Consider the following 17,642-nt stretch of genomic DNA (forward strand, 5'->3'; position numbering starts at 1 on the left):
ATCTCGACCAACGCGAGCAGCAATGTCGCGATACGATAAACCGCAATCGCGATAGGCTACAATCCGACCTTTATCAAAGTCGGAAACGTGATGGTACGCATTTCTCCTCCTTACACGAGGCATCACAACAACGTTTCACCAGGCAACGTCGGCAAACTGCTGCTTGTGTATGAGAAATCGGTTGGAAACTTTCGTTATGTCAGCACGTTGCAGGTGTCGCCACCGGCGCCATCTTTGTGTGAATGCTCTGAAAAGCTAATCATTTGCATATCAGAGCACCTTCTTCCTGTCGGTTAAATTTCGCGTCTGTAGCACGTTATCTTCGTGGTGTAGCAATTTTAATGGCCAGAAGTGTAGTATCTTCGTCTTTTTATGTAGATTTTTTTCAGTGGTGTTAGTTATCCGTTTTACAAAACAGCTTTGTTAGTCGAAAAAAAAGTGATACACAATGTAAATTTTGGTAAAGGAAAACAAATTTCACTATGTTGTTAAAAAGAAAATAATAGTCGGTAGGAAAGATTTTGATGGAAAAAGAGGTTCCTTTACCTGGGTATTTCAAATGGGAGGGCTTCAGTAAATACTTCGAACCTGTCTCACCTGAATTAGCATATTGTATTATATTATATTGTATTAGATAAACGGCTCGTACCTTGCGCACCTTAAGCAAAAATGCTATTTTTTTCTTGGAAGCGCTTGGCCATCTGGAGCCCCCGGGTCTGCCTCTTTTATTTCTGTCCAGCTTGCTTGGAAGAAAACGGTGATGTCGAGTAGCCGCAGTCCCCTTGCTGATTTGACGTCTCCGCACAGACTGAGCGTGGCAGAACACTGTCCTGTCTGGTCGCACAAAAGAGGACGCTGCTGAGTCAGCGTTAATCAGTTTTATGATTCCACTATTCCCCACACCCTTCGATTTTGGAGTGATTCGGAACACTGCTTGTGGGCGCTGCGCTTTTGGCGAACGGTAGCGTGTGACACAGTGGCTGGCGTCCCGTGCCGTAAGGAGCCGGTGGCGGATGAGCGTTGTGCCCATGCGCAGGCGCGGCTGGCTGACGGAGCCGCTGTACGAGTCGAGTCCGGGCCCCGCGGGCTACGTGCCGCCTCCCCCCGAGGTGTACCTGCGTCGCGCGGCCAAGCCCGCGGTGGGCGGCCGCCGCCCGCCCATGCCGCAGTCTGCGCGCCCCGGCCCGGACGCCTACTACCCAAGCTACGCCTGGGGCCGACACACGCCCGCCTTCTCCTTCCGGAAGCGCAACTCCCCGCTCGTCATGGCCTTCTTCCTGCGGGAGGACAACCCCTGACGCCGGCGCCGCCTCACTTCACCTTATGTTTCCCGTCTCCCTCTAGTAAATCAGTAAAGTACTTTTACCGTGTGAAAAGTTCTTTCCTCCGCGCTGTGACCGCTCAGTGTCATTCAATACGTTCACGACGACATCCCTCGATCCACGTTAGCACTCGTGGTGTCACTCGCCTTCATACATGGCAGTGGACGTTTGAAAATTCGTGACGCTAGCTCAATGGTCGTCAATTGATTCAAATGTTATTCCCGGCTGACTCTTAATTCAATTACTGCCACGGGGGTGAGGAGAAAGAACACATCCTGGTGATACTAGCATTATGCGTATTTAGATGTTCGATTAATCTGAATGGTTTGCAATGTTCCAGCGATTCTATTCGAACTCTATGCTGATGTACCGACAAGGACCATTTTCGCAGATAAAGATGCAAGTACGTAATGGATGTTCAGTTTCTCAATATACACTCCTGGAAATGGAAAAAAGAACACATTGACACCGGTGTGTCAGACCCACCATACTTGCTCCGGACACTGCGAGAGGGCTGTACAAGCAATGATCACACGCACGGCACAGCGGACACACCAGGAACCGCGGTGTTGGCCGTCGAATGGCGCTAGCTGCGCAGCATTTGTACACCGCCGCCGTCAGTGTCAGCCAGTTTGCCGTGGCATACGGAGCTCCATCGTAGTCTTTAACACTGGTAGCATGCCGCGACAGCGTGGACGTGAACCGTATGTGCAGTTGACGGACTTTGAGCGAGGGCGTATAGTGGGCATGCGGGAGGCCGGGTGGACGTACCGCCGAATTGCTCAACACGTGGGGCGTGAGGTCTCCACAGTACATCGATGTTGTCACCAGTGGTCGGCGGAAGGTGCACGTGCCCTTCGACCTGGATGCACGCCAAGACCGTAGGATCCTACGCAGTGCCGTAGGGGACCGCACCGCCACTTCCCAGCAAATTAGGGACACTGTTGCTCCTGGGGTATCGGCGAGGACCATTCGCAACCGTCTCCATGAAGCTGGGCTACGGTCCCGCACACCGTTAGGCCGTCTTCTGCTCACGCCCCAACATCGTGCAGCCCGCCTCCAGTGGTGTCGCGACAGGCGTGAATGGAGGGACGAATGGAGACGTGTCGTCTTCAGCGATGAGAGTCGCTTCTGCTTTGGTGCCAATGATGGTCGTATGCGTGTTTGGCGCCGTGCAGGTGAGCGCCACAATCAGGACTGCATACGACCGAGGCACACAGGGCCAACACCCGGCATCATGGTGTGGGGAGCGATCTCCTACACTGGCCGTACACCACTGGTGATCGTCGAGGGGACACTGAATAGTGCACGGTACATCCAAACCGTCATCGAACCCATCGTTCTACCATTCCTAGACCGGCAAGGGAACTTGCTGTTCCGACAGGACAATGCACGTCCGCATGTATCCCGTGCCACCCAACGTTCTCTAGAAGGTGTAAGTCAACTACCCTGGCCAGCAAGATCTCCGGATCTGTCCCCCATTGATCATGTTTGGGACTGGATGAAGCGTCGTCTCACGCAGTTTGCACGTCCAGCACGAACGCTGGTCCAACTGAGGCGCCAGGTGGAAATGGCATGGCAAGCCGTTCCACAGGACTACATCCAGCATCTCTACGATCGTCTTCATGGGAGAATAGCAGCCTGCATTGCTGCGAAAGGTGGATATACACTGTACTAGTGCCGACATTGTGCATGCTCTGTTGCCTGTGCCTATGTGCCTGTGGTTCTGTCAGTGTGATCATGTGATGTATCTGACCCCAGGAATGTGTCAATAAAGTTTCCCCTTCCTGGGACAATGAATTCACGGTGTTCTTATTTCAATTTCCAGGAGTGTAGTTCGTCGCACTGACACATTGTACATCCGCTGTAAGAACAATTTCATGCATATACATTTTTTGGTGTCACACAATATTGGTTGGCTAAATATTATGACGATACGTTCTATACAACTTCCACAGATATTGTTTATCATGTAGTCAAGACTACGTAATGAAGCCAAAATCGTGGATAAAATTGAAATGTAGTTCGTCTATTAGCACTTTTCTATTCACTAACTAAATATGAAATATGAATCGGGATTGCAAGTGATGATCCAATCCTTCTTTTCAGTATTAGAATGGTCGATATCGTGTTCTGAATAACGCGTGTCACATAATGTCCAAATATCGACACGACCCAGGCTATCAATTCGACACCTAAATGTCTATTCTTCGCTCTCGAAATGTTCGATGTCATTGTCTTTCACACACAGGATTCAATTTAACAGTGTATGCACTGTTTTTAGTATTTTAAGTTCCCATTAATTAATATCTGGTAGTTAATAAGCGAACTAATTTTATGCTGGCGCGTTGTTTGTATCAGTTATCCCCGCAACCGTCCAAGGATAAGATTCTCTTAATGTTCCGCGCATACGCGTTTCACAATTTTATAAAATGCAGAATTACGTAGACTACAGCTTTCTGTTGCGTACAACTTTCGTGGGTTCCACAACCATAATAGTTTCCCAAGAGTATTTTTCCCAGCTAACACAAAGTTCGAATTACGTTGTCGAAATCATTTTCACTTCACCCGACAATAAACCTCTCTGATCACTTCGTCACACGTAATGTATTTTAAACGTGCTTGAAGAGTCTTTAAATAATCTCCTTAACGAATTTCGCAGTCGCGTACCACTTTTTCATCGACTAGCCCGATCGCCATAACTGAAGGTAGAGAGCTCAATAATTTGTTACATGTTCTTTTATATGTATTAAAAAACAAACGCGCCCCTATATCTATCTGTCCCGCTTGGTCTTTGCTACTTTGCTTTTTATTACTTTTCATTATATTGCTTCTTAGTAATACTGTGCAGTTATTAAAGTTTCGTATTACTTTCCCCTTTTTAATTCTTCCCCGATTTAAATTAATATGATGCCAATTGACACGCCTGCCCGCAAAGTACCGTTATAGCGCTTCGCAGTTGATGTGTCTACGTCTACATCTACTTTTATACTCTGCAAGTCACTCAAGGGTGTGTTGCGGAGGGCACTTTACGTGCCACTGTCATTACCTCCCTTTCCTGTTCCAGTCGCGTATGGTTCGCGGGAAGAACGACTGCCGGAAGCCTCCCTGCGCGCTCGAATCTCTCTAATTTTACATTCGTGATCTCCTCGGGAGGTATAAATAAGGGGAACCAATATATTTGACACCTCATCCAGAAACGCACCCTCTCGAAACCTGGACAGCAAGCTACACCGCGATGCAGAGCGCCTCTCTTGCAGAGTCTGCCACTTGAGTTTGCTAAACACCTCTGTAACGCTATTACGCTTACCAAATTACCCCGTGACGAAACGCGCCGCTCTTCTTTGGATCTTCTCTATCTCCTCTGTCAACCCGACCTGGTACGGATCCCACACTGATGAGCAATACTCAAGTATAGGTCGAACGAGTGTTTTGTAAGCCACCTCCTTTGTTGATGTACTACATTTCCTAAGGACTCTCCCAATGAATCTCTCAACCTGGCACCCGCCTTACCAACAATTAATTTTATATGATCATTCCACTTCAAATCGTTCCGTGCGCATACTCCCAGATATTTTACAGAAGAAACTGCTACCAGTGTTTGTTCCGCTATCATATAATCATACACTAAAGGATCCTTCTTTCTATGTATTCGCAATACATTACATTTGTCTATATTAAGGGTCAGTTGCCACTCCCTGCACCAAGTACCTATCCACTGCAGATCTTCCTGCATATCGCTGCAATTTTCTAATGTTCCAACTTCTCTGTATACTTTACAGCATCATCCGCGAAATGCCGCATGGAACTTCCGACACTATCTACTAGGTCATTATATATATTGTGAAAATCAATGGTCCCGTAACACTCCCCTGTGTCACGCCAGAGGTTACTTTAACTTCTGTAGACTTTAATGAAATTTCATTAAAAAGAAAAAGAAAATAATCATCATCAACAGTTACCTTTTTTCTTTAAATATTTGTTTTTAGTTAATTATGCCTTTCTTTCCTTCTGTACGTACGAACTTTGTTGTAGGACCTCTTATTTACGTGTGGTAATAAAAATTCGTTTACACAGAATTAAGTACATTTAAAATTACGTGAATTCATATTAACTGATTAAGAATGTTTAGTTGAGAATTAAATCCTTTATATAATTCGGCCTTGGCACTCATTTTCTAAATGCAGTGGTTTTTTTAAATATTTACTGAATTCTTTCCCGGCGTTAGCTATGGAACACAAGACTGTCTCTATTAGCAGAAAATGGTTAAATATTGCCAAGCCGACGTTTAATTATCACTGATAAAACACACTTCACTATACATTTAAGTTATTTGAAAGAACCAAAACTGTTAAATTTCAACGTTAACTATCCGCCTATGAATGCACAAAGGCGGGTACCAGGTTGAGATTCATTGGGAGAGTGCTTAGAAAATGTAGTCCATCAACAAAGGAGGTGGCTTACAAAACACTCGTTCGACCTATACTTGAGTATTGCTCATCAGTGTGGGATCCGTACCAGGTCGGGTTGACGGAGGAGATAGAGAAGATCCAAAGAAGAGCGGCGCGTTTCGTCACTGGGTTATTTGGTAACCGTGATAGCGTTACGGAGATGTTTAATAAACTCAAGTGGCAGACTCTGCAAGAGAGGCGCTCTGCATCGCGGTGTAGCTTGCTCGCCAGGTTTCGAGAGGGTGCGTTTCTGGATGAGGTATCGAATATATTGCTTCCCCCTACTTATACTTCCCGAGGAGATCACGAATGTAAAATTAGAGAGATTAGAGCGCGCACGGAGGCTTTCAGACAGTCGTTCTTCCCGCGAACCATACGCGACTGGAACAGGAAAGGGAGGTAATGACAGTGGCACGTAAAGTGCCCTCCGCCACACACCGTTGGGTGGCTTGCGGAGTATCAATGTAGATGTAGATGTAGATGTAGAAATTCCGTCAGTCTCAGGATCGCTGTAAAAGAAAAACATTTTCTTAAATGCATTGCTAATTTTTATCTGCTCCCGATTTACGGGTGTGGTGAATTTTTCCCAGCGGGACAGTTTTTTAAATGTGCCGCCGCTGCAAATCGTTCGGTCGCGGCACAGCCCAGCAACACCGCTAAAAATGCTGAAAATTCTTTAAACAAATATTATAGATGACATGGGTAAGCTAATTTCCATTAATAATACACACTTTTGATAAATTATAGTGTATTTAGACCACAATAATAATTAAACTTACATTAGTTTGTAATTTCTCCTCTAATGGCGGCTAAATCTAGATACAGACAAAAGAAGTCTACCCATTCATAAAATGCTTGGTCACAGCTTGCTCTCACTTTCAGCTCTACAGGGAGACGACAAAGAATACACACTACGTGGTGGTTTTTATACTACTGCTGACCATTAACATCTCTTTGTAATCTTACAACATTATTTTCCTCTGTGGCTGAATTTTACATTTTTGTTAGCGCAGATATTGACCCATTTCGCAATTACATTATGAGTATAGAAATATTACCATTCTAAATACATCGAGAATATTACTACAGAAAATATTACAATAATAACGAATGTCCTTTACACAAAATTAAATAATAATTTTTGTTAAATAATTACAGTATATACAAATTGCTTCATAGCGGCGTATGTGGTACAATTAAATTTTAGTTTATTAATAGTGCGAGTTTGCCATGGAACGTTACAAGACGTCTCTCCATCGAGAACAACATGCTGTGTTCTGTTTGCTAAAAACTCTTCGATCCAGCCACACAGCTGGTCTGATATTCCGTACGCTCTTACTTTGTTTATCAGGCTGTGGCAATGAATGAAATCACACTCGCGGATGGGGCCAAGATCGCCGCACAATTGGCGCTGTGCCGTGCACGAGACAGATATAGGGTTTCGATAAAAATATCGAAACACCTGCGATAAATGCATGTTCGAACGTAGATCTAGATGCTAGCTAAAACTGCAGGTTGTGCTCTCGTATTTCACCACAAACGGTACCTCTGCGATCTCCTCAACACCTCGGAAGTGTCAATCGTGGTAAGAACAGTGTTCTGTGTAGCTCTTAGTGGATTATGTCAGAGCTAAGTGAATCGATCATATGCCGGTTGGTTGTTCGTTAATGGTATGACGGGTGCTTTCGTAACAAGGATTTGGTCTTGCACCGTATCGAGGATTTATACCGCATACGCGGAAAGCGGGAAAACTTTATCTGCTAAATCAGAACACGGGTGAAAGTACGTGTTGAATGGTCGTGACGGACGGTCATTGAAGAGGATTCTGACAAAAAATTGACGACAGCTGAAAAAAAAAATAAAAAAAATAAAAAATAAAATGGAAATGAGCGTTTGGCGTCATTGGCCGGTAGGCCCCTTACGGGGCTGGTCCGGCCGCCTAGGTGCAAGTCTTATTATATTCGACGCCGCACTGGGCGACCTGCGCGCCGGATGGAGATGACGTGATGATGAAGACAGCACAACACCCAGTCCCTGAGAGGAGAAAATCCCCAACCCAGCGGGAATCGAACCCGGACCCCTTCAGAAGGCAGTCCGTCACGCTAACCATTTTTATTCTTTTTTGTTTTTTCTTCTTTTTTTTAAATCTCCGACCCAGCTGCGAATCGAACCCGGGCCCGTAGGACGGCAATCCGCCACGCTGACCCTTTTTTTATTCTTTTTTTGTTTCTTTTTTGTTTACTTTTTTCCTTTGCCTTTCGCGGGCAAGTGCTCTACCAATTTTTTCCGGTTAAAAAAACGCGAAGGATTGAAACAAAATTTTACATTCAATGTGCATTTGAAAAAAAAGGAAAAAAGTAGCGTGTACCGGTCTCGAACCAGGGTCGCATGGACGGGAGTCTCGCTTGCGTGCCACTTTCTTTTCTTTTATTTTTAATTTTTTTTATTTTTTTTATTTTAGGGAACAAATAATTGCCAGCGTTTGGCTTTGAACTGGCGACTTATAACACAGTAGCCAGGGTGCTAAGGAATTTTTTTTATGCTCAGACCACTTTTTTGTGTTAGGAAAAAGGCGTCTTTCACTTACGACAAGCAAAATTAGAGTTTACATCCATATCAATAACAAAACAAGAGTACCTTCAAAACTATGAAATAGAATTTGAAACTAATAGTAAAATGATAGATAATAGAAAAAGAAATGTAAGCAAATCTTGCACTCCATTCCATGTGCATGGCCCATCTGCGCACAGATTCCATGTTCCAAGTTGATAAACATTTCGCAGCGTGTGGAGCTTCATGGCGGCGGTCTTTCTCTGCCCGGTACTCCCCAACTGTGAGGGGGGTTATCGAAGACACTGCGCAAATAGTTGTCGGTATCGGGGTGTACACTCAAGTGTGCTATGACTGTCCTGGAGAAATTGCCAGTAATCAAGGTCCATCTTCTCATCATCTCGAAAGAGGTAGTATATGGACATGCTTTTAAACCATGTAAGAGCGTGTGTCTTCGCAGGCGGGAAATAAGTATCCTCTGGACAAAGGAGGAGCCGTGGCTCAATAGTGCGAGGCGCGATACGTAGGTAGCAGGCGAGGATCTTCTGCACTAGCAGCCATACCTCTAACGCCGATCCACATGTGAAACGGTGTTCGTTAGTATCCACGAGGTGGCAACGTGGGTAAAGGGTGGAATCCGTCATCCCAATAGCATACAGCCTTTGTCGTGTTACAACTTTCCCGTTCACAACCTGGTACCACGTGGCTCGTACCCGCGTGTGGAGGAACGGCTTCTGGACCGCTCTTTTCCTCTCAATCACATTGCGTGGGATGGACCTTAGCAGCAACCTGTAAATATCGCTCGCCTTGGGAGTGCGAATGTTGGTAAGGTCTGGGTCTACGTAACTAAACTCAAGAATAAATGCCGAGAGGTGCGAGAGTGAGGGTAATACGTAATCGTGACAGGTGGCAGAAGAGACGCCGGCAGCAATTCCCCTAACAGACGTCCTATAAGGGAAGCATCTTGATGGGTCCACAATTTCAGCATTGTGCACAAGTACAACGCTGTAGCTCTCGTTCGTACATTTATAAGTCCCAGTCCACCGTCACGCGGAGGGAGGGTGCGTGTTTCGTAGTGGACTTTGAATAGGTGTCCGGCGGTAAGGTAATATCCAAACGCTGCTTGCAGTCTGTGTGCCATCGCTGTCGATATTGGTAGAACCTGAGACATGTGGATCATCTTAGTCGCCACGTGAAGGTTGAGGTACTCCACACGCTCTAGAATGTCCATCCGTCGAAGTAGGTTCTGGCGAACTTCTGTGCGTATTGCCTGTAGTAATCATTTATAGTTCATGGCAGCTGTGCGGCGCACATCCTGTGTAAATGTTATGCCCAAGAAACGGATCTTGTTGACTAGTGTGAGTGGGGCTAAAGCGCCCTCCTGCAGACCTCTCCCAATAGGCATCGCTGCCGACTTGGCCACATTCATGAGGCTGCCCACTGACAATCCGTATCGATTGTTCCATTGTATCATCGAGCGTACCTCCTCACCAGGGCAAGTAATAGGTCATCAGCATATATCCTGCAGTGAAAGGTGTGATCCCTTAATGGCATGCCCAAGAGCCTGTTTTTCAACCCTCCGACAAGTGGTTCTAGTGCGATCGCGTAAAGGATCATGGACACCCTTGGCGAACTGACCGTCGGATCGGCAAAGGACCCGCAATCCGTCCATTCACCAGTACACGGGATGCAGCTCCACGGAAAAGGCGCTGAAAGATGAGAAAGTCAGGCGGGAAGCCCATGCAGGCCATAACTGACAGAAGGAACTTGCGATGAACTCTGTCGAAGGCGTGGTCCAAATCAATGGAGATCAGAGCAGCTCGAAGGCGACAGGATGTGACGATGGCTATTAAATCCCTGCATTCGCTGGTTGCCCTTTGCATGTTGGTCACTCCGCCCTTGTCGTTTGCTCGAGGGATAGGAGTATTGGCAGAGCCTTCTTTGTGCGGTTTCGCGTCTGTTTCACTTTTCGTAAAAACTCTTTTCTATTATTTGCTTTATCATTGCTCGCGTAATAACGCATATACGAAAAGAGCCGCGAAATACCTTTTAGTAATGCTGTGCCATGAATTTCTTTATAATCATTAATTTTCAACAAAACAGAATATATTGGATTCTTATTGTTCTGTATCTGGCTTTCTATTAAAGGAACATTTTCCGTTACTGTAACTCACTATAAAAGTCAACATATCTTCCCTACTTTATCGTTATTGAAAATGAAAATTACTTTGTTATGAAATACTGATGTTACAGTTCACGAAGATTGTTCAACATCAAAATTTTGCAGTGGATTTTTGTTAAGAGTAAAACACCAATAATTACTACGACCAGCACAAGAACATGAGACTATTGTCGGAGAAAAATACGTTTTTACTATAAGGTTTGCCAGACCAGAACTAAGCACAGCAAAATTCCTATTGTGTTACGAAGGTAAATTATCTTTTTTGTACTGTGAGCAATATATTATCAGCAGCCCGCGTCAACCTGCAAAACACATCATAAAATCTGCCGCGCTGCTCTGCAAGTCCGGAAGCTGAAAAAGATGATTTTATTTCACTATTACCTTCCCGCTTCTTTGCGGTATGATCGATGTCTTTTAATGCAGTTTGAATGCGCCGCGGCAGCGGCTCGTTCGTTCGTAGCGCAGCTCTGCACCACGGATAATATTTAAATAACTGAAAATTTCTTAAAAGGATGGGATAATATACCAAGCAAGCTACTAGAAATAATAATGCAAGGTTTCATTAAATAACTCTATTCAAAACATTCAAATATGTTAACTAATACACACCTTTTACAATGATTACGTAATGGCGTACATCTGTTGACCATGACAAAAGAAGACTACATTAGCATTTACTGCAACGTCACAGGCTATCTTACTCGTACAACTCCAAGAAGAAGACAGAGAAATTAATGTTCGTTCTGTATTATTTATACTAGTGGTATTTTTTCATCTTTGTATGATATTTATCGTCTGTGCGGTTTCAGTACTCGCCGACACAGATATTATCTAAAATAAATAATAATTAAAAAAATACATAATTCCATACAATAACAAAACATGATACACAATATTTTCTCTTTACTACAAAATATGTCTTTTGCTAAGGGACGTTACAGCGGCCGGCGAGTAGTCGGGCGAAGATTTTATAGTCCGAGTTTAGCAATGGAATTGGCCTGTAGGCGTCGACCCTCCGACCTCTGGAAGACTTGTGTATCGGTATGAGGATACCTTCGATTAATCCACGTGGCATGTGGAAACCGGGGGTCATCAGTTCCTGGCACATGGTGATCCATCGGGGCATCATTAGATCGCGGGAAGTCCGATAAAACTCGAGTGGCAGTCCGTCTGGTCCGGGCGACTTGTTGAGTGCTCCCTTGTTAAGCGCGTCCTTGATGTCGTTCCGTTTAAGACCAGTTAAAAGCGACGCCGCTGCTGCGTTGTCGAGGGTGTGCGACACGTGCTGCAGTATGCCGTGATCGTCCGCTTCCTCCGTAGTCACCTCTTCGTAAAACCGGCGATAATAATCTGAAAAGGCTTCTGCAATCGCTGCCTGAGTCATTACGACCCTACCATCGGGCAAAATGAGGTCCGTGATCAGCTGCTGGCGGCGTCGGCGGCTGTCGAGCGCTATACCATTCAGCTACCGGGGCGGACTGCGGCATTGAATGTCACACTACCGAAACAACACAAAGGGGCTCTAGAAGCAGGGGATTCCAGGGCGAGCTGGAGTTCCAAAACCACTCACCAGTGATGCAAATGCCGGTAAGAGGGAAACGTGGTGTGGAGCAACGGAAGGAACGCATGAGTCTTGCTTCACACAGTTTGCAACTTCCCGCTGAGCTTACGTCCCAAGACTGAAAACACTGCGGGGGGTTCGCCGATGATTTGGGCAGCCGTATTGCAGTATTGTGTGGGTTCCGTAGTCACTCTGTTGTAGAAGATACTGTAGCCATTCTGGCTGATCAGGTGTATCCCATGGTGCTATCTTTGTTCCCCCAATGGTGATTTTCTGTTCCGAGACGAAAGGATCTTTGTTCACACAGTTCACGTTCTCCATGACTGGTTTTGTAAGGGCGAGGATGAATTTTCGCATCTCCCCTGACCACCACGGTCACCAGATGTCAATATTATTGAGTCTTTGTGGTCTACTTTGGACAGAAGTCATTATCTGAACTTGCCAGTATTTTGCAGGAAAATGCTATAAGATTCCCTTGAAAGCTACACAGGGACTGTATTTTTCCATTCCGAGACGACTGGGAGCTGTTTTGAATATCAACGGTTTTCCTACACCTTATTATGCATGGCAGTGTGTCGTGTTTTTGTTTCCACATTTTTGTCCACCCCTTATACGAGCGTACTGCTCCACAGATTTATTGGGAAACGTTCTTGGCGGACTCAGTATTGCTACACTATTAAGTCATTCTAAATAATAGTGAAGAAGAATTGTCTACAGTGATGAGCCCTGCTTCGAACTGAGTTCCGACGACTAACGAAGACTTTTCTGAAGATGCCCCGGACAGGAGTGGCATGTCTGTGTAGCCGCCCCGGACAGCGGTGGAATAGGAACTTGATTGTCGCCCGCCATACAGGTCGACAACCAGGAGTGATGGTCTGGGGCACCATTTCTTTCCGTAGCGGGACCCCTTTGGTTGTCGACGGCAGTCTTTCACCTATTCTATGCACCATTTTGTTGCCCTTCCTGGCAAGCCATCCTGCGCTTACATTTCAGACACAAATGGCGAGTTTCTACTGCTTGTCTTCGTGCATGCCAAACCCAACCTTGGCCAGCAACGTCGCCGGATCTCTCCACAATTAAGAGCTTTATGGGAAGGGTCCTCCACGGGGTTTTGACGATCTAATGCGCCAATTGGACAGAATTTGGCACAACATACACCAGAAGGACATCCTACAATGCTAACAGTGAATGCCAAGCCGAATAGCTGCTTACTTAAGGGCCAGAGGTGGACCATCGTGTTACTGACTTGCCCAATTTGTGAAGCTCTTCCTCTTAAACCACCTATTTTTTTCTGAAATTGTTATCATTTGTTCGTCTGTACATGCACATCACATCTACCGATTTTCGTCCCATTCGGAAGATTCCTTCGCAGTGCGTCGTTTTCTTTGTCTTTCAAAGACATTTTAATATACCCTTCCGAAAATTAGCGCCAGCATGTAAATGTGAAAGTGTCACTGAAAACAAAACCACATATTCTGTTCCTGAAAATATTTGAACAATTTCGTGGAATTTCGGGGCTCGGACATGGTCGCTCCCACATTCGACTGCGCCATCTAAGAAAGTATTCCCTTATATTCTGCATTCATTTTCTACGATAGCAAAAAGAGGAAAAGTTGATGGCGATGTAAACTAGCCTACACACTACGGCGCACCGAACAAACACTGGCCCTACTCGCCGTTCACAGACTTCGGCTCACAATCCAGCCCGTAGCCCATCAGTGATTGCGTGCAGTTCAGCCCGTCCAGTGCCTTGATGTCAAGGGCTCGTTACGTACTGGGCATTGTGACTGCGTGGACGAGGCCTCTGTGCCCTGCTGTGGCGGGAACCTTGACGATGAGGCGTCCTTGAGAAATCTTTCGTTTCAAAGCGTGACGATACAAATTTAACGTTTACAAGAGAACGGGGTTCTCAAGGAAGATCATCCGTACATAGCAGTAAAACCACAATGGCAGAGGTCCGAGACCTGTAAATGTATCCGTAGCTGGCCTTGGAATAAACATCAGCTTCTCAGTGTAGCGGCCTTTGTCTAGTTACGTCGAGAAAAGCCAGCCATGTTCTGTAGCTTCGATGAAACCAAGAGTTTCTAGCTGCCGTATGCCAAAACATCGCTCTGAATATTTTGAAGTGTACTGATTGACATCACCACATACGCGATCTCCTAGCCTTATGTTGCAAATACGTTGTTGGCATTGTCTATCTTCATTTGATTCCAGAGTTATAAAGTCTCTGGCACGGTGCGCATCTGCATCTACATGTAAAATGCGCAAGCCGCCTTACTTTGGTATTTTCGGTATAAATAGCATTTCTCCCATTTCACGTTCCATTCGTATGTTGTGCTTCGGAAGTACTGCGTCGGACTATTATGAATAACATTCATATAATAAATCTCCTTCCACTGGTAACCCTGACAATGTTCACGATTTGCGTATTGGCCTGCCTCTGAAATTACTATTGCAACTGTTAAAGCTCTGTGTACTGTGTACTGTTCCACAAAGTAATACTTAATTCATAAAAAATGTTCAAATGTGTATGAATTCCTAAGGGACCAAACTGCTGAGGTCATCGGTCCCTGGACTTACACACTACGTAAACTAACTTATGCTAAGAGCAAAACACACACACACACACACACACACACACACACACACACACATTCCTGCGGGAGACTCGAACCTCCGACGGCAGGGGCCGCTCAATCCGTGACATGGCGCCTCAAACCACGCGGCCATACCGCGCGGCACTTAATTCACAGAATGTATTACCACTTCAGTATTTCCTGATCACACAGTCTATGTACGGTGTTGACATAGACTGCCCTGCGTGCATCTGAGCTACATTACTCCTTTCCAGTATACAATTTAATTACGTACATACATGAAACCTTACGCAGTTTCGCGTGTGCCTGATGTATACACATACAAAGACACATATATGGTTAAGATACCACAGGGATCCGTCCTTGCTCCTCTCTTGTTTAATTTATATATACCTGATATTCCAATCCAGAAGTTTGGCTAAGCGGACGACTGGGCAATAGCCACCCAACACAAAACCTTTGAAACAACTGAAGAAATCCTAACTTCTGATGTGGACATCTTAAGCCAATATTTCAGTAATTGTAAGTTACACCAAAACTCAAGTAAAACAGAAATTGGATGTTTTTGCCTGTCCAGTAGATGGGAACACATATGTTTATTTTGAGAGAGATAAACTTTATCACAACATGAATCCAAAATACCTTGGGATGTGGTGCGGAACGACAGACACTTGCTCATGTTGTATCAACATGCCCCTCATGTGCTTACAGGTGTCCTGTTGAAGATCCCATGACAGCGACCAGTGGTGTGACAAAATACTTAAAGGACATTGATATCTGTATATTTTGTCATTTGCGTTATTTTATCCTGCAGAGCTAGGTTTAAATGTCGACATTTAGTAGTTTTGTAAACTTTGTATGTGTATTGCCATACGGTAAATAAATAACTGAAATAAAACTGCTTGAAAGTAACCAGAGTAATTAAAAAACCATTAATTACTGATTAGAGGAAGAAGTTTTGTTCGAGAGGTCAGAACCTAACGGAAGATGGGGTATTAGACTGTAATTAGGATTATTAATAAAACTTCGTGATTTGTGGCAAAATTGAAAAATGTCACGAACTACTGCAGCTCATTACGTAAATGAAGTGTCAAAAATACGCTATATTCCATTCTTTCTGAACAAAACTTGAAAAAAAAATTTTGGAAAAAGAATGGTCAAGTGTTTTGTGAACTGATTTGCCTAAAAGTAAGAAATAAAATAGATTAGGGAAACATTTAACTTGCCTTTGCATCATGCTCCTAAACATGTACAGTAAATATCCACTAGTGGACTAAACACTGAATTTGATATTCTCAACCGATACGCAATCTGCTGCTCATGATTTCTATCAACATTCAAAGGCGCGCAAAACGTTTCTCTAATGTTTTCCGCCGGTCGCTGTGGCCGAGCGGTTCTAGGCGCTTCGGTCTGGAGCCGCGCGACCGCTACGGTCGCAGGTTCGAATCCTGCCTCGGGCATGGATGTGTGTGATGTCCTTAGGTTTAGGTAGTTCTAAGTTCTAGGGGACTGATGACCTCAGATGTTAAGTCCCATAGTGCTCAGAGTCATTTGAACCATTTATTTTTCTAATCTGTTTTATATCTTACTTTTAGATAAATCATTTCACAAAACATTTGGCCGCTTCTTTTATCAACTTTTTTTCAGCTAATACTTTGGTAGGAAGCGTTCCGACAGCACGACATGTTCAAGAGGCCATACGTTAGATTCTGTAGCGTTGTCTGAACACCTTTTAGGTGAGTTATTTCTGTTAGGTGAAGCACAGAGGCCAGGTGGCGAAATGTCGCCTGCATTGTAACAGTATGCAATCGACTTTCGGCATACTGAATACAAAAATATCGCTTCACGACATTCTTGTCACACTCTGTTCGTGTTTTTCTCTGTGTTTGTGTGTTCATTGTGCCAGAAATAGAATATGCACCCCCACAACGCAAGTAGAATTTCGCCACCTACTCTAACGGATGGGCCAAACAGAAATATCGCATCTGAAAGGTGTATGTTTCGGCAATAGAGAGTCACTGACTTTCAACAAATAATGTTGATGCATTGTGGATTCTCATACAAACTACTTGGAGGGAGATACCCCAGGCACATATTTATGCCCTCTTTGATTTTATGTCAACAGTGTCTCTGATTGTAGCTAGTAACTGTCACTGCGTAGTGAATGCTCAGTGTCAGAATTGAGTAAAATTCTGTAATCCAAATCATTTAGGTTTTGTCATGTAACTAATCTCTGCTATACTTTTTTAATTTCACAAATGTTAGTGTATTTGGTCACAAGTCTGTTTTCCACAGAGTCTCTGTGTAACTACTCAGCTATATTTGGTAATGAATGTATGTTCCATCGGATAAAAATATGATCTATCCTTTCACAGCTGTTCGATACTGTGTTGTTTTTTATGTAAAAGGCTGCTGGGGACGAAATGAATGATTTACAACAGGGACCTCAGTTTCTGATATAGTTGGTTGGTATTTACTATGACTTTCACTACAACAATGTTGTGTATTTGTTTTACTTGAACGCATCGTATAATTTTTCACGAAGTCCCTCTGTAGCTGACTGACCGAGTCGGAGAAAGACAAGCGCGCATCACCTTCCTTAGGACCACGTCAAATGAGCGGCGTTACATCTGTCTTCGGGTTGAAGACTGGTTCATTTTGAAATTCACCTACAGAAAATGATAGTAACAACTGTATGTATCCTCACCAGTACCCAAAACATTAAGCAAAGAGGTGATGGTAAATTTATAAAATTGCTCTCCAAGCAGTTAATAGCAAATCCGCCGTAAATCGTAAAAAGCAACGCGGCGACCACGCTCAGAGCAGCAGACGACGCCGAACTGTCGCCGTATCATCCTCTGCCAGATGGCGTCATTTGGATATGCAAAGGAGAGTCGTTGTGTGGTTTTCAGACCTTGGAACTGCTACTTCTCATTCCAATTTCTCTTCAGGTAGCCTCACGCGGATGAATGCACCACT

The 17,642-nt window shown here is 44.5% G+C and overlaps 1 protein-coding gene across 1 annotated transcript in view; it reads left to right on the forward strand.

The window, feature by feature from the left end:
• Positions 1-1,298, forward strand: part of LOC124795772 (outer dense fiber protein 3-like protein 2) — a 47,936-nt gene extending 46,638 nt beyond the window's left edge. The window contains exon 4 of the mRNA XM_047259855.1: positions 1,037-1,298. Coding sequence (XP_047115811.1) covers positions 1,037-1,298 — 262 coding nt within the window. The remainder of the gene's footprint in view (positions 1-1,036) is intronic.
• Positions 1,299-17,642: the final 16,344 nt, after the last annotated feature.

Source organism: Schistocerca piceifrons, chromosome 4 (assembly GCF_021461385.2).
Source record: "Schistocerca piceifrons isolate TAMUIC-IGC-003096 chromosome 4, iqSchPice1.1, whole genome shotgun sequence".
NCBI classification, from domain to species: domain Eukaryota; kingdom Metazoa; phylum Arthropoda; class Insecta; order Orthoptera; family Acrididae; genus Schistocerca; species Schistocerca piceifrons.